This window comes from Pimephales promelas, chromosome 18 (assembly GCF_988280905.1).
Source record: "Pimephales promelas chromosome 18, fPimPro1.hap1.1, whole genome shotgun sequence".
NCBI lineage: Eukaryota > Metazoa > Chordata > Actinopteri > Cypriniformes > Leuciscidae > Pimephales > Pimephales promelas.
This window is the reverse complement of record NC_142786.1, coordinates 22,296,467-22,323,084: the sequence shown is the minus strand read 5'-3', so window position 1 is coordinate 22,323,084 and position 26,618 is coordinate 22,296,467. Positions and strand designations below refer to the sequence as shown.

General features: G+C 37.5%; 2 protein-coding genes across 4 annotated transcripts in view; one reads left to right on the top strand and one right to left on the bottom strand.

The window, feature by feature from the left end:
• dync1i1a (dynein cytoplasmic 1 intermediate chain 1a) overlaps nucleotides 1-16,511 on the top strand; it is a 72,950-nt gene extending 56,439 nt beyond the window's left edge. The window contains exons 15-17 of the mRNA XM_039680700.2: nucleotides 5,374-5,514; nucleotides 11,245-11,370; nucleotides 14,623-16,511. Of these exons, the coding sequence (XP_039536634.2) occupies nucleotides 5,374-5,514; nucleotides 11,245-11,370; nucleotides 14,623-14,733 (378 nt within the window). The 3' untranslated portion in view covers nucleotides 14,734-16,511. The remainder of the gene's footprint in view (nucleotides 1-5,373; nucleotides 5,515-11,244; nucleotides 11,371-14,622) is intronic.
• slc25a13 (solute carrier family 25 member 13) overlaps nucleotides 16,072-26,618 on the bottom strand; it is a 44,543-nt gene continuing 33,996 nt past the window's right edge. For all 3 annotated transcript variants that reach the window (XM_089123149.1, XM_089123150.1, XM_089123148.1), the window contains 4 exons: nucleotides 22,640-22,778; nucleotides 20,879-21,037; nucleotides 19,568-19,658; nucleotides 16,072-17,471 (listed from right to left, as the gene is read on the bottom strand). In XM_089123149.1, coding sequence (XP_088979275.1) covers nucleotides 17,303-17,471; nucleotides 19,568-19,658; nucleotides 20,879-21,037; nucleotides 22,640-22,778 — 558 coding nt within the window. In that variant the 3' untranslated portion in view covers nucleotides 16,072-17,302. The remainder of the gene's footprint in view (nucleotides 17,472-19,567; nucleotides 19,659-20,878; nucleotides 21,038-22,639; nucleotides 22,779-26,618) is intronic.

The window sequence follows — 26,618 nt, the reverse complement described above, 5'->3', positions numbered from 1 at the left end:
AAGTCGTAGTTAATAGTTAGTTGATAATGAGAATTGGACCCTAATCTAAAGTGTGACCAAACCCTATCTGTGTATGAAACCCTAATATTTAATGTACTAACCAGGCTAATTCAACATTAATGCAGGCTTTTATAAATGGAATTTTAAGCCCTGCTTTGTTCATGAGGACAGTATCTTGGCAGTGTCTCGTACATGCAAGTAAATCCTTTCTGTGTCCAAAGCTTCGAGACCACTGGACAGTGGCTGTTTGCCTCGGAGCTTAATCTGCAAGTTCAGAAATGAATGATTGAGTCTCTTGATTGAGGTTCAAACCACATGGACCAAAGAGATTGAGCAAGAGCGGGCTAGGGTGGGAGACGTATGGACATGGTTGTGCTCACAGATACTGCAATCTGTGTCTGGAGATACTGGCTCAGATCACATTAACCACAGAGTGAGGGAAGCATGGAGGCCAAGTATGAATAAAAGATGGATGTAGAAGGAATGTTAGGGGAGGAGAGGCACAAATAATAACAACAAAAAAAGCTATGGAAAAGTGGATTAGCTTGACGAAGCGATGTCAATGACAACCATGGTAGGAATTGAAAGTAGACAATAGTTTGTCTAAAATTGAAAATGCTCATAATCTTTCAAATGACTTTGGGAACTGTAAAGAAATGCTCTGGTTGCTCTTTTCCAATGCAATTACAATAATAGGAACTGAAGCTTTCGAGCTTTAAAAGGGGCTATAAAAGTGTTCTGAATGTCTCGTTTCTTATATTTAAAGTCTTTCAACGTACTGTACCTCATAATACAGATGTGTGTGAGAAACCGACCAAACATGAAATAATTTACAGGTTTGGGACAACAGTATGAAGATGACAGAATTTGCACTAAAAGCATTTTAATGTTACAAAAGATTGTTCATCAAAGAATCCTGAAAATAAATCTTGGTTTCCACAAAAATATTAAATTGTTTGATAATCAACATTGATAATATTCAGAAATGCAGCAAATCAGGATATTAGAATGACTTCTGAAGGATTATGTGACACTGAAGACTGGAGTTATGATGCTGAAAATTCAGCTTTGATCACAAGAATAAATTACATTTTAGAATATATTAAAAATGAAATCGTTTTACTGTATTTTCGATCAAATAAACACAGCCTTTTTGAGCATAAGAGACCATACCGACCATACATAACCTTACCGACCACAAACACAGTATGCATTGTGTGAGAACTGTCCCTTTAAAACGAGTTAATAAGGACTTAAAAAGCAGAAACGGCCAAATAAACTGAAGTAGATGGAGGACACGGGTCATTTAACAGGGCATATCTTCTGCCTCGGGCCCTGCGATGGTTAATACAGCTGAGCTTCATGAATGAGAGCTACAGTGTACGTATCATGTTCTCACACTCGTTGCTATCTTTGTGCACAAGCGTACGTAAAGTGCTGAGCTTCCCCAAACCACAACATACCGTCCTGTCTCTTTTACTTGTGCTCCATGCATTTTCTCAACAAATCTTACACTTTGTGCATTCTGACAGATATTAAAACATTCCTGGGATGTTATGGATGTGCATGTGTTATTTTTTGGGGACGGGGGAATTCCATCCCCTTTGAGGAGAGCCGCAGGAATGCAGGCCTGTCTCTTTCTCCTGTGTGTGTGATTGTGAGCACACCTTAGCTCGGATCTGAGCACCCTGTGAGCCTCCACACACACATCAGTCACATGCAAATAACGCCAATTTCAAATGACACATGGCTTCCTTTTTTTAGACATTGACGACTTAGTATTTGTCATTTTTATGTTATAAAAAAGTTATTTTTTTTAAAGGGACACTCCACCCATTTGCATTAAGATTTCCATTGTTCGAAATCCAGTCATACTATTGAATGGTCGTGCATCTCATTTTCCCCTGAGACGAGAGAAATCTGCTATTTACCTTTTTCACTTCCTCCTACAATGACGCAAAGCTCGTCATTTTACGTTATTGTAGGAGGAAGTGTAAGAGGGGGGATTTCTGTAAAGACTACAAGCACTAGATCCCACCCTTTCAAACCCGCCCATAGGGGGTTGGACCTAATGCGCTAACAGACCCACCACAGATCAGTGCCAGTGCGTTTGATTTCACCGGCAGAAACGTTTTGAAAATATGGACGAAGGTACTGAATACGCAGACGGATGCATTATGGATAGGGTTGGGTACCGAAACGCGGTGCCAATAGGGACGTAAACGGTAATAACCAGACCGAATAAGAACGAAAATGTCGGTGGACAAGTCTCTATGTCATGAGGCGCACACACGCAAAGTCTCTCGCTCTCTCCCTCTCTCTCGTGCGCTCTATACAGTTTGGAGCACAGTCTGATCTGTCTCGCATGCGCGCTCTTGCTCACTCGCTCTAGACTCCGGGAGATTTTAACTAATTTGCGGGCATCAGGGAGCCGTTATCAATATGCGGGAGACTCTCGGAACCTGATAGCGAGGGGATTAATGAAGATGCCAAAGACAAAACGCTTCAAGGTTTGGCTGCATTTCACGTGTAAAATTACGCGTCAGAGTGAGTGTGCCGATTGTCTGAAGCCCATATAGAATCACGCCAATCCAGTGGCGTGGGCGCCACCTTGATGCTCTTATGTCGTCATATTATATCAGCGCATTATCTGATTTCCAGGCGGTAACGTAGAGTGGATCTCAACTCTAGTCTACATTGATGGGCGGGGTAGTGGGAGTGGCCTGCGGGGCTGAGCATTGCAATGCTCTATGGGGATTGTTGTCTACAATCCACAAGCACTAAAAAGTCATTTTCTGCCTTTTATCGGCCAAGAAGGACCCAAATTCTAAATGTATGATACCATTCTACTACATATATGACCCACTTTCAATACATATTCATGTCTCCAATGGTGGAATTACCCTTTAAGTTGCAAGACATTTTTGAGAATTTTCACAAAATGTTCATGACCCCCAGAATATTTCGTTATGTGAATATCTGAGCATGCAATATACAGCATCAAAAGAAAGACCAGACTCTTTGCTTTTAAAGTAAATCCATAAAATGATCTCATGATTGGAACCCTTAAAATGTTCTATGCACTGTATGAAGCAACTGACAAAACCTTTTAAGGTTCTATATAGAACCTTTTCTTCTAATTGTGTTTAAGGAAAAACCATTGGTATGTTTTCTGCCAAAGACTGCTGGGAAAACCCTCCTTGTGCCCTAATGTGCGTCCTTAAGTGCCCGTGGCGAGTCCTTGATGACTTTTCGATCTGCATGGCGGCCCTCATCCAGGTCTGTGTTGGTGGTGACACGAATAAGTACCATTTACAGAGAGTACTGATACTAAACCCCATCACTAGATCTCTATACAGAGGCATCAGAGAGGTTATCGAATGAATGAGAGGCTGAGGAGTGCGCACATCACGCTCTGTTAGAGGGAAAAGAATGCTCTGCAAACTGATCTGTGGTCCTCGGGGAGCGCAGAATCAGCACTGGCGCCTTCAGGATTTGGATTTGTGGCCGTGGATCCTGTGGATCAGATCGACTGTTGAGCGTAGTTAAACTTCTAATTGGACCTCTACTGGTTTGATCATAACATAAGTAAATAACAAAATTACCATAGCGGCAAATGACATACTCAATGTGAAACTGAAACCACCATTCATTTCATACTGGATTTTTCAGTATGGGTTTCCTCACAGCATTAGTTTTATGTGCATCAAATGAAATATGCTATCTATGTTTTTGTCGGCATGCATTGGTAAATTTTCTTGCCTCGAGATCTTAAATGCAATTACTATCTCTCTGTTTTGTGGAAGTTGATTAAATCAGCATTTTAACCACTGTAACCGTTGAAGAAGGGGTTGTTTTCACCAAAATTGTGTTCTGTCAATATTTAATAAAAAGGAAAATCTCCTTTTTTACTGTTATATACTTCAGAAAAGGAACATTTAAGTGTAAAATACTGTGTAAAAGTATTTTATGTTCACCGATGCTGATTTAAAAAACAATAATATTATGAAATACTACTAAAATTTAAAATAACTGTTTTCTATTTTAATGTACTTTAAAATTTAATTTATTCCTGTGATGCAAAGCTGAATTTTCAGCATCATTACTCCAGTCTTCAGTGTCACATGATCCTTCAGAAATCACTCTAATATGTTGATTTGCTGCTCAAAAAATATCATAATCTTATCAATATCTTATCAAACATCTAACTATTTCCAGGATTCTTTGATGAATAGAAAATAAACAGTGTTTATTTGAAAAATAAAACTTTTGTAACATTATAAATGTCTTAACTGTCATTTTTTATGGAAGCTTGTTTCCGCCAAATAATGAAAAATATAAAAGGTAACTGCGACTTTTTATCTCACAATTCTGACTTTTTTTCTCACAATAGCGAGTTTACCTCTCGCAATTCTGACATTATTTCTCAGAATTGCGAGATATAAAGTCAGAATTGCGAGATATACAGTAATGTCAGAATTGTGAGGTATAAAGAAAAAATTGAGTATATCACCCAATTCTGACTTAATATCTCGCAATTCTGACTTCATATCACGCAATTCTGACTTTATATCTCACAATTCTGACTTTATAACATGCAATTGCGACTTTATATCACGCAATTCTGATTTTTATCTGGCAATTGTGAGAAAAAAAGTCAGAATTGTGAGATAAAAAAGTCCCAATTATTTATTTTATTTTTATATTCACTGGCGGAAACAAGCTTCCATACTTTTGATCAATTCAATGCATCCTCAAAAAAAAAAAAAAAACTACTGACCCCAAACTTTTGAATGCTAGTGCCTATAAAAAAGTTTTGTTTATTCATTCATATTGAATGTTTTGTGTATGTTTTTCATTATCTTCATCATTTCCCACACTTTTAATGATTTTAGCATGGCAGATTGTATTTATTTTGAAAGATGAAGTGTGCACACTGCCTGGTGTGTTGGAGTCAGGTCACATTCTTCAGCGTGTCTCTCTGAGGTTCATTATCGTGCTGTGGTCCGCCCAGCTGTCTCCCTCATACCTGTTCGGAATGCATCTCTCTCTCTCTCTCTCCTTTATTCTCTTTTCTTCTATGCCACAGACAGCTGTTACACTTAGGTTACAGTACACCTTGGAGAGACTTTCATCTAGTGTTTTTTTATGACACTGCTTGAATGTGCAAAGGTTTTAATTAGCCCGATCCCAGACAGGCCCCAGGGCTGCAGCAGCGCCACTCTGTCTACTGCCTATGCCACTCTCTCATTCTCTCAATCTGCCTCTCTCTCACCCTCTTCCTGTTCCCTTACAAGCCCACCACCTTCTCGCTTGTCCTGTTTGCCCTCTGTTTATTTCACCTCCTGTTTCTCATGTTGTGTTCCCCCTCAGCAAAACAAGCCGCTGTACTCGTTCGAGGATAATGCAGACTATGTCTACGACGTGATGTGGTCACCCGTGCACCCCTCGCTCTTCGCCGCCGTGGACGGCATGGGTCGTCTGGATCTGTGGAACTTGAACAACGACACTGAGGTGAGGTAACGGTCTCGGTCTGGTCCCCCAGATCACGCCAGGCCAAAAGATGCATCAAAACAACAACAAGTTCCTTTCTGTATGGGCGTCTCCCCACAGGCCGCCTTTAAATCAGGTTTCTGACAGCTCCTCACCAACAGCTCACAACAATCCAGCGATGTTCCTTTGCACACACACACACACACACACACACATGCAGTCTGCAAGCTGAAGGCTAATTACTCCGATGTGTGCGGATTCCTCTCTCTCCACCATTCCAGAGTCATTGAGTTCCCATGGGCAACGGCCCAGCCAAGCGGTTTAACCTGGTCCTCTAGGGCCACCGTCTCTCAAGACCTTCAGTGACAGACAAGCACTTATATTTTTCAATATTTTTCTACGTGTTCCTAAAACAAGACACATTTACTTGGGAAGAGAAATTGTGTTTTGGATTTTTTTTTTCTATAAATCTAGGGTTTTTAAGAACACTTTATGCCAAAAAGGCTCTAGATAATTAGAAATATCTTCAATAATTACATAATACTTTCATGCTTAACAGGTTATCTTAATTATTTGTAGTGATAAAGTATTTTTACAAGCTGCTTAATTCATAACATATCATTAACATTTTTAAATTCAATTAAAACAAAATGAATTAAGACTAAATCCATAAAACGATCCCATGATGGGAATCCCTAAAAGGTTCTATATATGATGTTCCTGGCAGAATATTAATAGGAATATTAATATATACATATATGTGTGTGTTTGTGTAATATGTATATATATATATATATATATATATATATATATACCACATATGGTTCATTTTATTAATATATATATATATATATATATATATATGAAGAGTTCAGATGCAAAAGCCTCTAAATGCCATTTGAAATTTTCTTCTTTAACGATGATTTTTATCAAACTTGTATATTTAAGTTCAGTAATTACTGAACTTAAATATACAAGTTTGATAAAAATCATCATTAAAGATGAAAATTTCAAATGGCATTTAGAGGCTTTTGCATCTGAACTCTTCATATATATATACACAAATCTATTAATATATATATATATATATATATATATATATATAAATCTATTAATCTATTAATCTAATTAATATTTTACTCCACTGGAATTTCTTTTAATCTTGTTCCAAATCTTTTGTTAGCTTTATACTTTAATATGCAATTAAATTGATTATTTAATTGCATATTAATTGAGCAATATTAATTGAGCAAAGAACTGAAAATGAACTAATACAATATAAATATATGAAGAAAAAAAATATTTTATTAAACAATATATACAAATAATTAATTATTCAAGATATATTCTCCAAAATTGCCTTTGAATTAAAAAAAAGTTTATTTAAAAAATGAATAAAATTTTCAAAAATTAAGAATAATTGTAGAAGTACAAAAAATGTTTATTTAAAACACAGAAAATGAGTCTTAAGGACTTTTTCCTGAGTCAGACTTTTTTTCTGAAAACAAGGCAAAAACGATCCAGAAATGAAAGAATGATGAGGTCATATTAACTGTCATATACTGGATCCAGCTGCGTTTATCACTGATAATGGAGTGTCATTGTACATCACATGTTATGATGTTGTTTATGTGACAGTTGACTTACTGCTAGTCTACATGGAGCGTTCACACAATATGTCAGTCTGTAATGTTGGACACGCCGGCCCCTGAGGCCACGGCTCAGAAGTGTTACATCTGTCCTGCGTCAAACGAGATCTGTTCTGACTGACACTGCCTGTCCACTGAGGAATACACACCTACTTTAATTACACGCTGCTCTCAGATTCTCCACTCACCCATCTCTCGCTCTCTGCATGTGTGTTTGGTGGAAGGTAACCAACAACTAGCTCACTGATTGTAAATCATATAGTTAATCAGAACTGACCCTGAATGATGCTTGGATCTTTTATTTGACAAAATTGCCTTCTTTTTTTAACCAAGGTCTCTTATTTTTCTAACCAGCTGTCATATAGAAACCACTTTTAATAATAATAAGATGCTCCTGTCGCATCTTATTATATAAAATCAATCCCATCCTATATATTTTCATTTTCAATATCCTGTTTAACTCTAGTAAAATAGTCAAATACAAATGTAAAAAGGGTTCCAAACTGATTTAAAGTTTTTTGCGAATGGGGACGAAATGTGAGCTGGATCGGATCCCACATCTGCTTGTATAACCACTAGGCCCCTCTACATCGGGTACTTCCTTATATATGAATGATTATCATATTGATGCATCGGTATTGAAATTCTGGCTCATTCTGATAAGCCAATAATTATTTGAACGTTCTGGCCAATAACCAATATTAAAACTCTAAATTCTAAAATTCACAATATTATAATGAATGCATTAAAAATAATAATTACGTTTAGCAGTGTTAATAAATGAATAGTGTTTTAAAGCTTAACTTTAGATGATTAGAGTAAATGCAATATCAAATATTGGTCAATATTATATACATATATATATATATCAGCCAATATTTGATATTTTCCCTGCTTTGCTGTAATGTTGGCTGATATTCGACATGCTAACAATATACACTCTTGGAAAAAAAGGTTTCATTACAGAAATTGTGAGTTTGTGACTCAGTTTCAAAGAGCCAAAAAGGTTCTATATAAGGAAAAATGATTGCATAATACCATCATGTTTATTTTTTTTCTAGTCATAAATTATGTTTATTAGCTGTTTTATTAATAAAAGTTGTTAAGAATTAAAAAATGAATAACAACAAAATCAATAAAATTATCCTTTGGAACCCCTAACAGGTTCTGTATACAGTATAAAGCTTTATGCTGAAACAAGTATTTTCTTACTTGTATATTTGTCTTGATTTCCAGTACCAATATAAACATTCTTAACTCAAGATACATTTACTTTAGAAACAAAATTGTTAGAGAGATAAAATCTTGTTTTCTGAAGAAAATAATAATTAAAGTGAGCTTGTGGATAAAACCTTTTTTTCTTCTTCAGAAAACAGGACTTAAATACAGGACTAAAATAGGACTAAAATATCTTATATCTTAATATAATAATGATTGGTATTGTACGGAAGCTTATTGCATTCACTTGAAGAAAAAAAATCTACTCTGTTTTTCTGAATTAATGAGTTAATTATCTCAGAATTACAAGATAATTTTTCATGTAAAAAAGCTTTTGCTCTGTTCTGTTAATGACTTGATTATCTCACAAACTCAGAAATTCAGAAAAACAGAGCAAAAACTTTTTTCCATGTAAAATTATCTCATAATTCTGAGATAATTAACTAACTTGTTAATTCAGAAAAACAGAGATAAAAAAATCTCAAAATTATCTCGTAATTCTGAGATAATTAACTCGTTAAATCAGGAAAACAGAGCAAAAACCTTTTCCCATAAAAAGTGATCTTGTAATTCTGAGATAATTAACTCGTTAATTCAGAAAAACAGAGCAAAAACTTTTTTCCCATAAAAAATGATCTTGTAATTTTGAGATAATTAACTGGTTAATTACAAAACACAGCAAAATCTTTTTTCCGTGAAAAATTATCTTGTAATTCTGATATAATTAACTTGTTAATTCAGAAAAACAGAGCAAAAACTTTTTTCCATGAAAAAGTATCTCGTAATTCTGAGATAATTAACTCGTTAATTCAGGAAAACAGAGGAAAAACGTTTTTTTATGAAAAATTATCTCATCATTTTGAGACAATTAACTCGTTAATTCAGAAAAACAGAGCAAAAACTTTTTCCATGAAAAAGTATCTCCTAATTCTGAGATAATTAACTCGTTAATTCAGAAAAATAGAGCAAAAACTTTTTTCCATGAAAAAGTATCTCGTAATTCTGAAATAATTAACTCGTTAATTCAGGAAAACAGAGGAAATACGTTTTTTTATATGAAAAATGATCTCATCATTCTGAGACAATTAACTTGTTAGATTTTGTTTTCTCAAGTGAATGCAATACGCTCTTCCGTAGTATTGGTTCTGGAAATCATGCAAAAATACTGATTAAGAAAATAATTTTTTGCTGTGTGTATTGTGCACTCTTATCTATTTATGTAATATCGCATGGTATTTACAAAGATTTTACAATTTTTTTTTTAAATAACATGGCAATGGTTCTATTAGTTTTGAAAGTATGTCTTTCATAGCAGAAAATTTGGCCTTTCGTGTCATATCAGTAACCTTTGACCCTGACCTATGTAACTTTTGCCCCTTCTCTGTCCTTCTGCATATTCCAGCATCAACAGCTTGTTTGGTCTGTTGAGAAGAGATAATGAAAGAGTGTGTGTTGCCTCAAGAACAATGCATGCTATCCAAAACACCAGGAGGATTGACGCACACACCGACACATGCGTAAACAGCCAAAGATCTTGTGCCAAAAAGCAGCCAACAGTTCTCCATTGTCAACTTATAAAGAAATTCACCCATAACACCATTAACAGACTGCGGGCTCGCCTGGTTCCAATTTACGCGGAGAGAAGCTCGCAGCCAATTGAACCTTGCAGTTGACTCTTGGAGGAAGCTGCTCGCTAATAGCTCTCAGGCTGTGGTTAGCCTGTTCTGAAGCGAGGAAGCTTTTGTATTAGCCAGCGTACAGCTTCCATCTTTGCTGACAACATGTGTCAGGCCAGTCTTAACTGTCATAAGTAATAGGCAGAAATCAACCTCACACACGCGCACAAACAGAGCCTGTGTATCGCTTTAATGTGTGCAGCGCGACTATTCATGATGATTTATGAAATCATTAAAAGCTCTTTCCAGTGGAGCAGCGGATTCATCTCTTCCCATTAGAGCTCAGCTTCGACTAGACATCCTAACAACATCATTTGATGTTTTATGAGTTATAATATCCAATTAGAGTTAATGCACAAACTGAAGGCACGTTTTCCGAAGGGAAACTCAAAACTCAAAATTCTTAAATTTGAAAATTGGAGGTATGATCAGTGGAAGTCAAATTTTTCTACAAGAATATCAGGTGGACATTTTGGGGGTTCTAAAGGCGAGCACATCAGGGGCTGTACAATAGGTGTCATTTTTATTAATATTTTGGACAAATATAGAGTTAAACAAAATTTTTAGATATGTGATATTTCGTAGCACTAAATTTTTTTAGGCAGTTGGCTGTAAATATTTACATTATACAATTACAAAATTACACCCGTCAAGTTTTCAGATCACCAAATATGATTCAAAATTGATATATTTGGCAATACTGTTTGAACGTTTGGGTCAGTTTTTTTTTTTTTTTTTTTTTTGTTGAAAGAAATGATTTGATTCAACAAGGAAGCTTTAAATTGATCAAAAGTAACAGTGAGGGCATTTATGATAATGTAATAAAATATTTTACATAAATACTGTTCTTTTTATAACTTTCTATTCTCTATTAGACACTTGAAAAAAAAACAAATGTCTCACAGTTTCCACAAAAAATATTAATATAAGCAGCACAACTGATTCAGCATTGATAATAGTCAGAAATGTTTCTTGAGCAGCAAATCGTCATATTAGAGTGATTTCTGAAGGATCATGTGACACTGAAGACTGATCCAGCTTTGATCACAGGAATAAATTACATTTTAAAATACATTAAACAAGTTATTTTAAATTGTAAACATCTTTCACAGTATTTTAGGTCAAATAAATGCACTTGTGAGCGGTACATTACAGCTAAGAGCTGTGAGAGAGCATCATTCACACACATCATTGTGTTTGGACTGCAGGTTCCCAGTGCCAGCGTGACCATCGAGGGCTGTCCCGCTCTGAACCGCGTGCGCTGGGCCGCCGGGGGCAAAGAGGTCGCAGTGGGAGACTCCGAGGGCCGCGTGTGGATATACGACGTTGGAGAGGTATGAATTATTTGTCAGTAATTAAAGGAGTAGTTCACTTTTAAAAAAACTTTTGCTGATAATTTACTCACCCCCATGTCATCCAAGATATCCATGTCTTTCTTTCTTCAGTCGAAAAAGAAATGAAGGTTTTTGATGAAAACATGTGAACCAAACAGTTCAAGGTCCAAAAGACAGTTTCAGTGCCTTTTCAAAGGTTTCAAAGACTATTCATTGTCTGGAATCATTTAAAGCCCTTTGAACAGTTTGCAGTGAAACTGTCTTTTGGACCTTGAACCGTTTGGTTCCCATTGAAGTCCATTAAATGGAGCAAATCCTGGAATGTTTTCATCAAAAACCTTAATTTCTTTTCGACTGAAGAAAGAAAGACATGGACATCTTGGGTGACATGGGGGTGAGTAAATTATCAGCAAAAGTTTTTTTTATAAAGTGATCTACTCCTTTAAGAAGTATGATGTGTGAGATTACTGTTATTATTATTCTCTCAGGATTCTTTCCAAGCCCGAACATGGATGCGGAATGAACGTGAAGTTGAATCTCTCTGCAGAGTTTGGTCTGCAAGGATAGTTCGTTTTTGTTTGAATCTTTTTATTTTAAGGCCGTCTCCACATGAATGAGTCTCCGCCACAGAGCAGCAAAACCACGAGGACTCCCATGTTCACCATGTTGTTTTCGGGCTCCTCATGTGTGGGGCAGCAGTGCTAATCTTAGCTCAGTGTATTGTGGTAATTGGAGAGTGCGTCGGTCGAGCATGTGGGCTCTTTGGGCTGATGATAATGGTGGGTCATCAATAAAATGAAGTGAGGGAAAGTTGAAGGGTTTCGGTGGAACGGGGACTTATTTACCAAAAGCCCTCGACATGGGCTCCTTCAGCAGAGGCCGTCACCAACATGAACACACCACTTCTGACGACTGCCAAGATCCCTTTGTGTTATATTTAGTAGACTGTTAAATATTTGCTTTGGATCACCACCGCATGTTTTCACCACGTTCGAGTCGATTTGCGTAAAGTTCAGATGTCATTTTGAAGTTAAAAAGGTTTTGTTCTTCAACCGCGGGGAGTTTTAAAGCTAGAAATATCCTGACTTTACACTCTTGCTTAGCTGTAGTTCTAGCAAACCATAGAAGAAGACAGATCATGTGACTATCTGTCATAGTGCCTCTTGTGGCAAAGCGAAGAGTCGCGTTATGAATTCTGTTATACAGTATTTCATGGTGTTACTTTGCATTCATATTTTTGCGTAGGTTATGTTTCAAACCTGACCCTGTTACTGCAGTTCATAGATACAGTGATTTACTCTTTTCCAACTAGAATGAGGTAGTTTTAGGTTTTTAAATTTGTTTAAGAAACAAGCCCAATTTGACATCTCTTTAAAGTTGTTAACTTAATTTATTGTTAATGCATTAAGGAACAATGCACAATATATTTTATGTATTATAGCATTTATTAACGTGTTAATGTTAGTTGATAAAAAAATATATATTTTCATGTTGGTTCACAACTAATAACAATTTCTTAGTAAATGTTGAGATTAACATTAACTAATATTAATAAATCCTGTAGAAGTATTGTTTAGTGTTCGTTCATGTTAACTACCACAGTTAACAAATGAAACCTTATTGTGAAGTGTTACCGAAAAAATAAATAAATAAATAACTGCTTCAATATTCAAATAACTTTACAGATTTTTTTTTTAAAGTTGACTTTTCATAGAAAAATTATAAGGATATCATAGAAAGGGAGACCATAATGGTGTTTAGTGTTAAAGGGTTAGTTCACCCAAAAATGAAAATTCTGTCAGTATTTACTCACCCTCATGTTGTTCCAAACCCGTAAGACCTTCGTTCATCTTCGGAACACTAGATATTTCTTTTTTCACAAGACATTTTTGATGAAATCTGAGAGCTGGATCATTCCTGCATACTAGTCCATAGGCTTCTTGAGGAATTGAAACTTGCTGGTCTCGAAAAGTTATTAAATACATCGTTAAAATAGTCCAAGTGACTTCAGTGGCTCAATCTTAACTTTATCAAGCAACGAGAATACTTTTTTTTGCGCAAAAACAAACAAAAATGACGACTTTATTTCAACTATTCACTTCCTTCTCTATGGGCCTATAGTCAGTTAACGTAGTGTGATAGCGTAGAGCTACGTCACACGTAGGCTCACTATTGGCCGACGCTGGTCATGTGTGATGCGTGTGACGTACAATAACAGAAGCTTACGCTATTAAACTAGTAACCTGACTCAAGGCAGAGAGAGAAGGACATGAATAGTTGAAATAAAGTCGTTATTTTTGCTGTTTTTTGTGCACAAAAAGTGTTCTTGTCGTTTGATAAAGTTAAGATTGAGCCACTGTTAGTCACTTGGACTATTTTAACGATGTATTTAATACATTTTCGAGACCAGCAAGTTTCAATTCCTCAAGAAGCCTATGCACTAGTATGCAGGAGTGATCCAGCTCTCAGATTTAATAAAAAATATCTTAATTCGTGTTTCGAAGATGAACGAAGGTCTTATGGGGTTGGAACAACATGAGGGTGAGTAAATACTAACAGAATTTTCATTTTTGGGTGAACTAACCCTTTAAGCTCAGTAAAATATCACATATTTTTTCGACAAGGCAAGGTTATTTCAGTTCGCAAAATGTCCATGAAAACATATATATTTATATGATCGTACCGTATGTAATACTGTGTGTATATATATATATACAGTATATATATATACAGGGATGAAATCCCAGTCCTATAAGGTCATGTATTGATGAAGGCTTCTTAAGACCACCTGCTGTACTATAAAAGAGCTTGATTTGGCCTTTGGTTTGGAAGTGGCTGTCATCTCCTCCCACCTCTCTATTCCTGTTTAATTAAACCCTGTAGATCTCTCTCTCTCTCTCTCTCTCTCTCTCGCTCTCTCTCTCTCTCTCTCTCTCTATGCATGGGCGGCAGGCAGCCTTCCTTTCTCGTCTAAATCTGACTCTGACAGCAGAAAGCGATCCCACATCGTCACCCAGCCGGCCCATAGTCCCCATCTTCCCCTTCCTGAGAACTGACACGATAAATATTCAGCACTCAAAGGCCAAACAAGCAGCTTTATTGTTCTGTCTCTGAATCACAATGTGTGGTGATCTCTCTCCTCTCCCACACTGTGACAGCACATGTAATGCGTAGCTTTGCTCTTGATGTGGCGTTTTGGAGATGTGGGGGGTGTTTTTGGCACTGGATTTCTCAAACGTTCATCTGTTGCAGCTGGCCGTGCCCCACAGTGAGGACTGGACACACTTCGGACACACACTGATGGAGATCCGTGCCAACCGCGGGGATGGTGAGGAGGAGGGGCCTGGGGAACTGACCACATAAACACGGGATCAGCATCGTCACAAACCCAGACTGAGCCTGATGTAACACACAATTAGCATGTCCACTAGTGCTGTGCCGTTTACCGTTTATCCGAAGGGACCGTTTATCCAAATAATGAAAAATGTTGCATTGTTTACTAGGGCTGGGTAACAATACTGCACACCCTAACCCCCGAGCTCATTTCATTGCTCAGTCTTTCAAGAAATAGATCTAATTAGTTGATCTGATCGCAACTGTAAAAAAGCCGAATGCTACCAATGCTACACTGAGGTAAGGGTTAAAGTCTTAAAGATAGTCTTCTGAAATGGCTTCTCAAACAAGAAATGATGTAGGGCGGGACCTGTTTTTGTCCTTGATTGGATGGTTTTGGTTTGCTATTGCTGTGATCTCACGCGAGTGGCATGTTCTCCCCCCTTGTGGCAGAAAACGTCCTCAGAAAAGAAAGAAAATGTGGCTTCAAGAAGTTACTTCAATTAAAGATTACGAGGGCACTTGAATTAATAATAAAAAAGATGTACACAGGTACATAATTTATCCTCCAATAACCCATAAAAATAAGTCAATTTGATTTAATTGTGACTTTAAGGGTTAGTATTTGTTTCAATGCTGTGTTGGCAATGTACACTGTGATTAACATGAAATTAGAATCGGCTGGGGGGCGGGGATTGTTCTTAAAGGGATAGTTCACACAAAAATGACAATTCTGTCATCATTTACTCACCCTCATGTTGTTCCAAATCTGTATGTTTCTTTCTTCTGAACCCAAAAGAAGATATTTTAAAGAATGTTGGTAACAAGACAGTTTACAAGACTTCATTGATTTGAAGTCAATGGCTTCTGTCAACTGTCTGGTTACCAACAATCTTTAAAATATATTTTGTGTTCAACAGAAGAAAGACACATTGGGTGAACTATCCCTTTAATTGGGTTTGGGGGGAGGGGGAGTAGCATAGAAATAAAGGTTTTCTGATTATTTTCTGGTAAATCTTAAAACACCCAGATCAATCTTTTACTCTTGTCTGTTTTCAGAGGCAGAATGTAGGCTATTTTGTTTAGCTGAACCAATTCAGTCAACTCACATTTATTTATTTATTACTTCTATTTTGCGTAATTTGAAGTTAGAAGGTTCCTAGTATCAAGTTTCTCAAACCGCTTTTCAGCTCTAACGCTAAATTTGGACTGAAATATGACAGCAAAAAGGAATAAAATTGAATCGATCTTGAATCGCGTCATATAAATAATGAAAGTGAATAATGAACCAGTTTTATTATGGAAAAGAGCTGCATATTCTGCACAACAATGTCATACAAGTGTGGAATGACAGTTTTCATAATTAGGTGAACGATCCCTTTAATATTGTTGCTTATGGTAAAATAGTTATTTTCTGTGAGCTTGTGTGCAGTTTTTGTTGTGTTTCGTCTCATTACCTTGATAGCATTTACTGCTAAATCAGTCCATAACATGTTTGAAAATGTGAATTTGAAATAACCTGCTGCTAGGAAGGCATTATCGACGTTGGTTGGTGGTTATTTCTAGTATACTTGAACAGTGTGTGTATATTTTTGTACTGAGCTCCCTGCATGAAGTATTGACAAATAAAGTCGTGTACGTTTAACTGTCATCAATAGTGGCTTTCTCATCAGTGTTATAGCAATGCAAACAGGTATTATGTGCTTGCTAAAAGAATTCACATTTTAGAAATGATGTTATTGAAAACCATAGGTGAGAAGTGTGTGGCTAAATGCAATGAGTAGTGATTAATAAAACATTCTAAACCAGTTTTGCTTTGATCTTTTAATAAATATTTCTTACAATCAGTGCATCTATTGCTGCCATACTTATAGTAAGGCACAATCTTTACACACTTTGTACAATCAGCTCTACTGTACAGCTCAATATATATAATGTTCTCACCTCAATTTTCAATTAAAGAAATGCAGTACTAACATACAGTACATTATCTGTAAAAACCTTGGTCTCCGGACTATAAATCAACACTGCTTGTATCTCCCCAAAACACGATTCAAACATAAATATGGAATACTATAATACATTCAAATGTGAGTGTCCACATCAGTAATGAAATAAACGCGAGTAGTATGTGATTACATAGTTTAATGGTAAAAGGAGAAAAGAAAATGTAAACAGTTACACATCTATCACTTAAAAAATAAATAAATCTTTTAGTTTCTACGGGATATGCTAGTACTGTCAAAACTCAATTGACTTGAGTTCATTTTATAAATGAAATAAAAGGGGATCAAATTTAGTAAAACACAATGAATTGATTGGGAAGGTCATAACCATTTAATCATTTTGGAAGTTTGTTAAAGGTAATTTTTCAGGTAAATAAATTAAAATAAAATAATCAAATGAAAAATGTACAATTCAAAAACCAAGTCCCACGACCATCCCAACTTTGGTAGATCGCCCCTATCTACTTTAAAGCTGTAATATGCATTAATATTCACATGAAACATCCTTTTCAGTTTTCCTGCTGAAGGTTTTATGAGATTCATGTGTTTGTTCCAGTGAAGGGTAGCGTCACCCTGTAGTGCAGGCGTTTGCCTCAAGCGTGGGGGGCGGCAGACGCTTGGAATCGTGGTAGATGCAGTCCAAATTTACTCTCGATGCCAGCAAACGTGGCCACGGCCAACCTGAAGCCACCGATGTGGTCAGGATTGGGCGCCGGGAGGCTGATCCGAGACTTGGGAGTAGGCTCTGCGCCAGCTGGTTTTCTGTGGTGAGGAGAGAGCGAGAGAGAAGATGGATGAGGAGGAGGAGCAAAGGCAGACTTCACATTCTGCCCTGTCCTGTCCTGTCAAACAAGAATAAACAGCCTGGCTGCATAGTGAAAACAAGAACAGTTCCCCCTCAAGTTATGGAACACAAAATAAATGAAAAGACCAGAACTGGTTTCTTGGTTTCCTTTAAACTAAACAAAACAAAAAAAAAATCCATTTAGGACACAAATCCTATTTTAGGATGTCGTCTTAACATTTTAGCTTGAATGAAGTCATAATCATGCAGTAGCTCAGTCAGTCTGTTAAAACACATAAACCAGACGTGAATATTAAAACAATTCTTTTGAATTTTTAATGGTCAGCATAACCAATAAAATGTTTATAGACATACTGTATGATAAAGGAAAATCATCTTTTTATTAATTCTGTATTATGCATGTGCTATTCCTCTCAGATTCTCTATTTTAGCATAACTTGGTTCTGATTAAATATTCATATCTCTGATCAGATTATGGCAAATTATGTCATTGTATAATAACTGTACATGACTATCGCTCGTAGCAAGATTTTTCCTTTTATTAAATGAATGCTTTCATTCAACGAGGACACATTATATATATATATATATATCGTAATAAAATATTTATGTTTCAGGGTTAACGCTGTTCTTTTGAAAAAATGTCACGGTTTCCATAAAAACATTAGGCAGCACATCGGTTTTCAACATTGGTAATAATCAGAAATGTTTCTTAAGTATCAAATCTTCTTGAAGGATCATGTGACACTGAAGACTGGAGTAATGATGCTGAAAAATTCAGCAAAAATATTTGATCAAATAAATGCAGATTTCTTTTAAAAACATCACTGACACTAAACTTTTAAACAGTAGCAGGACTGTAAGGTGGGGCTACTTTCATGTCTAGAGATGCATGTCTCAGCACCTTATTGGTTATTGCCAATATCATCCTTAAAAATAAAAATAAAATGTATATTAGCCAGTATTGGATATTTAATAGCTCATACTATGGGGAAGTCAATGGACAATCAACTGTTTGGTTACCCACATTCTTCAAAATATCTTTTCTTTTGTTCAACAGAAGAAATTCACACAGTTTTTGGGGTGAGTAAATCCCTTCGAGGCCACTGTTCCTTTAAAAGCATTCCACAGGTATAGTGTTATCATTTTATTATATTTAAAGTACTATTAGTCATCTGTTTACAGTCATAACATGCTAGAATTTCAGTATTAGCGCATCCTCACTTTTTCTTTTCACATAAAATAATGTCAACTCAAAGAACTGTTTCAGATATTTCAGCTACTTGACTGTATGATTTGTCCGAAAACAGTGTGTGCCTGAATGGAAAGGTTTTCGAGAAAAAGCATTTATTTTGTGTTCCATAACTTGAGGAAAAATTCTTGTTTTTACAATTCAGTCAGGCTGATTATCTCCAGTTAACATTTCGATATGACAACACATGTTTGCCCACTGAGCCACATGAATCAATATATAAACAGGTATAAAAACAAATCCACACATAGGTCTATATATATATATGTACGATGTTCTTTTATATGTGCCTGTGGTTTCTGGCTTTCAGGACAGCAGAATGTTCCATGGGAAAATAAGGTCATTCTGTCCAGAACTGGAACAGACTACAGTCGAAGCAATTCTCCCCACCTCAAATCACTTGGACACATGGAGCCATGTGGCTATAGAAGAGCATTTCTAGAAATGTCACCTCCAGGGTTTCGGTGAGTCAGCTGACCCTTTCTAAATCATAAAGCGAGGGTGTTTTCGCTTCAGCAGGAGAGATAAAGATGCCGCAAACAGCTTTCAAGTCCAGGCATTCGAAGCTTTCTCGAATAGCAATTATTAGGCCTCCCTGCCTCAGATGTAACAAAGTGGCCGTCGAAATGAGAGTCTTTGCTACAAAGCCAGCCCTCTCTAAACAGCTATTAATGAAATTTCAGGGCATCTGACATTTCAGTGCTCTTCAAATTCACACTGTGTGCCCCCGAGCTTTTGTTCCTGATGGAAGAAAGTGTTACTATAACATTTTGAAAGTTTTAGGAAGTGTGAGAGTCTTACTGTCCACCGAAGTCTACGTAAAACCACCTCTGCAGCAGCTCATAGGTCACCAGCGTCACTCCGAACTGAGGCGAGGAGCGAAACACGCGTGCTGAGCAGGACAATAAACAAAATTACATTCATATGAAGCATCAGCAAGCAGTCTGAACAGATTCTACATTTCTTAAAAATGCTTGAGAAGAAGGTCCATACAATTATTAACACAAAATGTTCACCGTATTGTCAGTTCAGTCAGGACCACTTTGCCAAGTATATAAATGTATTGCAATTATAGCGTACAGTTAGTGTTGGCGGTATGGTTCTGTTCTGGGCAAAAACTCCAACACCTGTCCATGCTGGTTTGCCTGGACAGAGCGGGGAGAGCAGCAAGTCAAACTCCCCTGGGATACGGAACAGAACCAGTAAATGCATGCATATTGAAATACTCAATTACATGAGTTGTAAAAATACAAATACATGATTAAAGCTGCAAGCAGCATTTAGCGGGGTTCAAGCATTTAAGGCCTTTAAGTACTTAAGGCAATTTAGTGAGTTTTCATTTAGGTTTTATAGGCTTTTGAGTGTATTTTGTCACGCCCCTTTTCTAAATGACCCTGTTACAGCCACCCAAATGCAAAAGTTCAACTTTTTTTGCCGAAAAACCAGGGACTAGTTTGCTAAAGTAGGTTTTGGAGAAAATTCGACATAGCAGAAAATATTTGCTGCCTAAATTGAAATTGCCGATATAATTTAGTCCTTCTTGAGCCAAGGATCAATCACAGTGGTGTAAAAACCTTGATTAAGTCAAACGGTCTAGAAGTTATGAGAAATGTAGTACTTTTGGTTGCTGTAGTGCCAAGTATGGGCCAACTGGGGTCATACTCTGATTGGTTCTCCCCAAGTTGAGGCCTACTCATCTGGCCAGGTTTCAAGTCTCTAGCACTTACGGTTTGGTCTGCACGATCAGTTTTACAAATCCTTACAATTACAATAGGATTTCAGCACTTTGTACATGAACCCCTAATAAAGCTTGCAATGTATGACTGCACAGGAAAAAACAACCAAAAAAAATAAAATAAAAAATAAAATTAAGGTTGGCTGCGAACTTGGCTGACGTGGCCTGCCTGAACTAACACGATGCTTGATATTAGCAAAAATCAATTGGGGGAAACAACTCTCAAATATTTGAATAATTGGACTGCAATACCCATTCCAACCACTAGTGGTCAATATTACATACTGCACCTTTACTATAAAAGGTCAACTAAAAAATCCTTTGGAGCAAAAAACAACATTAGCATGACTAGTTTCAGGTAAGTTGGCGAGATACACCTCCAGCTCCTTTCCAGAAGGCACGAGGTCCCTCCTCCTGAAGAATCTTCCAGAAACAGTCAATGAGTCCATTGTACGTGGTCTGACCTGCACGGGCAGCCACTTGTAACCGGGTCTTGATAACATCAGCAGGGGTCACCAGGGATGCGGCAGGCATGCCTAAAGAAAAGTCACACATGTCAATGAAGAATCTGATTTGAATTCGTTCGAAAATTAAAGTAATAACTTGAATACATTTGACTCATATATCACATTAATATAATTTAATTCAGTTTTCAGGCCAGGATTATAACATTAGCGTATGTTAACTCTGCGACTCCATCTATGATTAATGCACAGCGTGCCATGAATTAGTTCCACCAAATAAATACAGAAAGCCTATTTGATCAAATATTATAAATATCTCAAGCAAAAAGCTATATTATTTCAGCATTATGCATTGTTTTTTTTATTTTCAGGTCCAGACAATGCTTAATAATGAGGCTGGCATAAGGCCTGTCCCACGCTGTCCAGCACAAAGGCCACTGTGGCACCAATTCAGCTCTTAATAGCCAAAATCAGAGTTAGCATTTAGTCTGAGCAGCCACACCGCCAGCACAGCGACTCCAACACATGTTCAAGAGCTTCATTTTAACATCGAAATAAAATACTTGCATCTGAATAATTACAGTCTTTTCTCTGCTGACCTGCTTTCATGGACAAGCCTTCGCTGGAGCACAAAGAGCATAAAAATGACTTACGGAAACTAAACTCAAATAATTTCAATAACCGAAAAACAAATTAACTTTGGTTTTGAATATACTGTATGATGAAACCTTTACCAACTAGACAGAATTTTTTTAATCAAGCCATTTATAACAAAAATCTAAAGCTGAAACTATAAAACTAAAATAAATATCGTAGTGTTTATCGTAGTAAAAAATGACATCGAAATAAAAACGCAATGCATACATGCACTTCCACAAGAAGTAGAGGATAAAGCCAACTTCATTGGTCGATGCCCTAGAAGTCTGCCTTCCTCACCAATAATGGCGCACCAACTGAGCGTGTAATTAAATTTCCCGAACCGACTGTAAATCACTAATTGCCTTGAAGCTCGAATCGCTGATAAATGGTAGACCGAACGATACATGCCATAAGAACATACCTAGCCATAAAAAGTTGCTTTAAACCATCTGACAGATATAAAACATTGGGAAAGACAGGAATGCTAAGCTCTTTCTGACCATGCATGGCTTTTCAATCTCGTATCACGCTCACGTCAAGAAGCAGTAAATCTAAAAAGGATTAGAAATAAATATTAATTCTCTTTCACTTACATTCCAAACCATACTGGCTTGGCTAAAGACGTGGCCTTTTAAACAATGTTTTCTTAAAGATGAACCACAAGAGTAAAATATTAAAAACAACATCGGATCTGGATCGTATTTTACGTGCGACAAGGAAAAAGAGACTTGTAAAAATATTGCAAGTCAGATCTTGGATGTGTTGGCCTGGTCACGCCAGTATCGTAGGATCTGTTTATTGCTCCTGCAGTATGGCTACTTTGGGACTTTGAGATATTTTGTTCCTCTTTTAACACTCTCAAAGCTCAAAGCCCAAACTTCCAGCCCCTTTATATTAAACAGTGGAAAATATCCAACCCTTGGCAGGCGCGCTGCACTTCAAAACACAGCCTAAATCACTGAGCACTCTAATTACGGCCAACCACAATGGAGCCAGCGGTGGCAGGCGGCTACCGGAGAGTGTGTGGTGGCTTACCCGCCAGCGCCCCTGCCAGCAACAGCCTGCCAGGTCCCACTCGCCCGTCTCCGTCGCTCAGGGCCGCCTTGATGTGCGCGTAGCAGGGGAAGTAGATGGCCGAGAAGGGGATGTCTCTCAGGAAGCAGGCTTTTGCACCCTGGGGGCCAGAAAGATGGACACGTGACGTCAAGAGAGATACTGCTTTTTCATTCGGGGACCTCTAGTGTAGGTATTCTGGGAGTTCGGTTTATGGCGTGTTAATGTCAACCCTTCGGAATGAGTCTTTTCTGACTCGTCACTTCAAATAAACATTCACCATGCTGTTCTTGCTTGGAGACTATTCTTGCGTCTGTCACCGCAAACAAAGCCGTACCTTCAACGGGATTGGGTTTCCTCGTCTCCAGCGAGCTGGCGAGCAGCCAGGGGTGAAGAAACAGAGAGATTTTCCTCTCAGCAGAACGCTTTAAAGCCCGGCTGAAGTGCGCTTTAGACAGGCTTCATTAAACTCGCAAGGTTAATCTGCAGCGTGTACACAGGTAGCGCAGATAGCCGAGGTATCTCTTTCCTGAAGCGATCTTTGTGCTCTCCTGCGGGCCAGGGCAGAGTGCCTGCTGCGAAACCAGATCAAAATCAAAAATCACCCCCGTTGTCCGAAAGGCCAGGCCTGGCTCATCTGCTTCGGTGCCGGAGGTGAAGGCTGTGTTAATGTGGGAACATCTGGATCCACTGGCCCTCAGTGTGCATGATAACTCGACAACAGCACACTCGCAGGTGTGTGTGTGTGTGTGTTTGATATGAAGTGTGTGTGCTGAGGCTCTCGGTTTGGGAGTGTTGGTGGAGGCCCTGCAGTAGCAGAAGGGGAGAGGCGGGGTAATTAGGCTGACAAAGACAGCTCTGTGCCTGGGCCGGACCCTGAGGAGCCAGGCCGTCTGAGAGAAGCAGGCTGCAGCGCGTCTCCTGCACTCAAAGCACATTGTCCGCGCGGCTCAGGAGAGACACAGATGGAGGGGAGGCACCGGATTCGACATTCTTACACACACAGGCTGTTGTGTGCCGTAGTGACCCCCCTCCGACCATGACTCTGAAATAAAGGCTTCTTTCCCACGACAGGCTGACAGGTGAGCCCTGGAGACTTACCTGCCTCGGCCAGACAGGAGCGCAGGCTTTTTTCCAGTGACCGGCCATCTGATTTACTGATAAGTCGAGCACATTCTACTGTAATCTACTGACTCGTATCGAAAGTGTATGAGAGATATTGATACTTAAAGGGACAGTTCACCCAAAAATGAAAATCAGTCATCCTAGGTGTATATGGCATTCTTCTTTCAGACGAATACAAACGGACTTATATTAAATAGTCCTGGCTCTTCCAAGCTTATATGACAGTGAATGGCCCTTTCTGTTTTGAAGTCTATAAAAGTGCATCCATCCATGATTAAAGTACTCCACACAGCTCTGGGGGGTTAATAAAGGCCTTATGAAGCGAAGTGATGCATTTGTGTAAGAAAAATATTCATATTATATTAATATGAATATTATATAAATATTCATATATTCAAACCTGTTACAAAGTTAAATTCTAGCTTCCGGGCAAACAAACTATTTTTAACATTATTAATAAGACATGTTTCTAGAGCATCAAATCCTATTGGAATGATTTCTGAAGGATCATGTGGCACTAAAGATGTGGAAAATAAAAATTGTAATAATATTTCAAAATATTGTATGTATTGTATTTTTGATCAAATGAAAGCAGCTTTGGTGAGTATAAGAAACAGATTACACAAGCAAACAAATCTAACTGAGCCCAAAATTTGTAACATTATATATATATATATATTAGGGCTGTCAAACGATTAATCACATCCAAAATAAAAGTTTGTGTTTACATAATATATGTGGGTGTACTGTGTATAATTATTTTGTATATATATAAATAAATATACACACATGCATGTATATTTAAGAAAAAATATATTATTTATAAGATATTTATATTTATAATATGAATGATATATAAATCTGTATACAGTATATACTGTACATGAAAATATTTCTTAAATATATACAAACATGTGTGTGTATTTATATATATAAAATAATTATACACAGTGCACCCACATATATTATGTAAACACAAACTTTTATTTTGGATTTGACAGCCCTAATATATATCTTTATTTTTGTTTTGTTTTTTCATTTAGCTGACGCTTTTATCCAAAGCGACTTACAATTGCTATATACGTATGTCAGAGGCCGCACACCTCTGGGCCAACTAGGAGTTAAGTGTCTTGCTCAGGGACACATTGGTGTCTCGCAGTAGATTCGAACCCGGGTCTCTCACACCAAAGGCATGTGTCTTATCCACTGTGCCATCACCACCCCATGTATATAATCTAAGCAGAGCTACGGCCTAGCGGTAAGAATTTATTTAAGTTTTCCTCTTCTCCCTGTTATTTACAGTCCTCTCTACTGCCTCTTTAATAATTTTAAAAAAGTGAACACTACAGCATAAAACAACATCAAGCATCCACATATAATTAGCACCACACATAACACCTACGCAGAGGTGAACGCGCCTCATTAATCTCTCTCCAGCTGTCCATTAATGTCAGAGAACGCAGCCACTGGATGAGATATGACCCAACACCATCATGGTAGTCCCCACAATGCTGTTTACACCAAAACACTCGCTCTCCGCAACCTCCTGTGCTCCAAGCCTCAGGAATGCAGCCCTGCATCCCTGCTCAGATGCACTGGAGAGGTTCTCCAGCAGTGCTGCTGAGCCTCATGGGAAAACAGCACATAAAAGCAGCACTCAGGGAGCTGATCTGAGAGGCTGGTGCTACCTGGCCTGACTGCGACAGCGGCCCACAGGGGGTGGATTGAGTCATGGTGTGTGTCTGTGTGTGTGTGTGTGTGTGGAGACTTGCTGGAGAATGTGGAGCATGACTGAGGCACTCTGGGATATAAGAGGGAGTGCAGCAAGTGAATCCACAGGTGGGAGGTGCTAGAGAGCTGAGGATGCTCCTCTAGGTCTTTAGCGTGGTACAAAGTACAATATCTTCCAGATGTATTTGAGTAGATATTAAATATACAAACTATTACATTTCAAAACAACAAAAAAACTACATACTAAATTTTTTTTAGACCAGTCTAAATAAATAATCAATAATTGAAAAGTTTAGGGTTGAAAAGATTCATGTTTTTGAAAAAGAAGTCTTATGCTCATCAAGGCTGAATGTATTCAGTAATTCAGTAGTTTTCAATTCAAATGTTTTTTAAAGCTACACTGTGTGATTTTTACCCCCATCTAGCGGTGAAAAGGTATATGACCATACAGTGAATATTAGTTTCTGTTCCTCTTATTTCCAATTTCGTTTCAACTCCTACGGTGGCCAGTGTAGTCCAAGATTAACATGGCTTCCAGTTCGACCTTGTCCATGAGTGTTAACTCAAACGTAAAGGCGAAGCTTGAATTAACGGGTATGTCCCTCTTTGGCTAATGTACTTTCAAGATGGAGGGGCAACATGGCCACCGACATTAGAACCGCTCACCCGTATGTATTTTCAATGGCATATTATACACTCACGAGAATACTTTATTACTTGAACGAAGTAAATATACATTAATGAGCACATATATTTTTGAAAGAACTAAGTGTTTTAGCTAAGAATAAACTAAAAGAGTTACACAGTGTAGCTTTAATAAAATTCAGCATCATTACTCTTCTTCAGTCACATGATCCTTCTGAAATGTTTTGATGCTTCTTATTGTCAAAACCATGATCCATTATTTTCAGGATTCTTTGATTAAAGTCCAAAAGATCAGCATTTATTTGAATTATAAATCTTTTGTAACCTTATAAATGTCTGTCACCTTTTATAAATATAAATAATAACTAATTAATGTAATTCAACCAAATGCTGACATTTCCTGTACATGAAACACTCCTGCGACATATTTCCCACTCATTTCTATTGTTTACTAAATAAG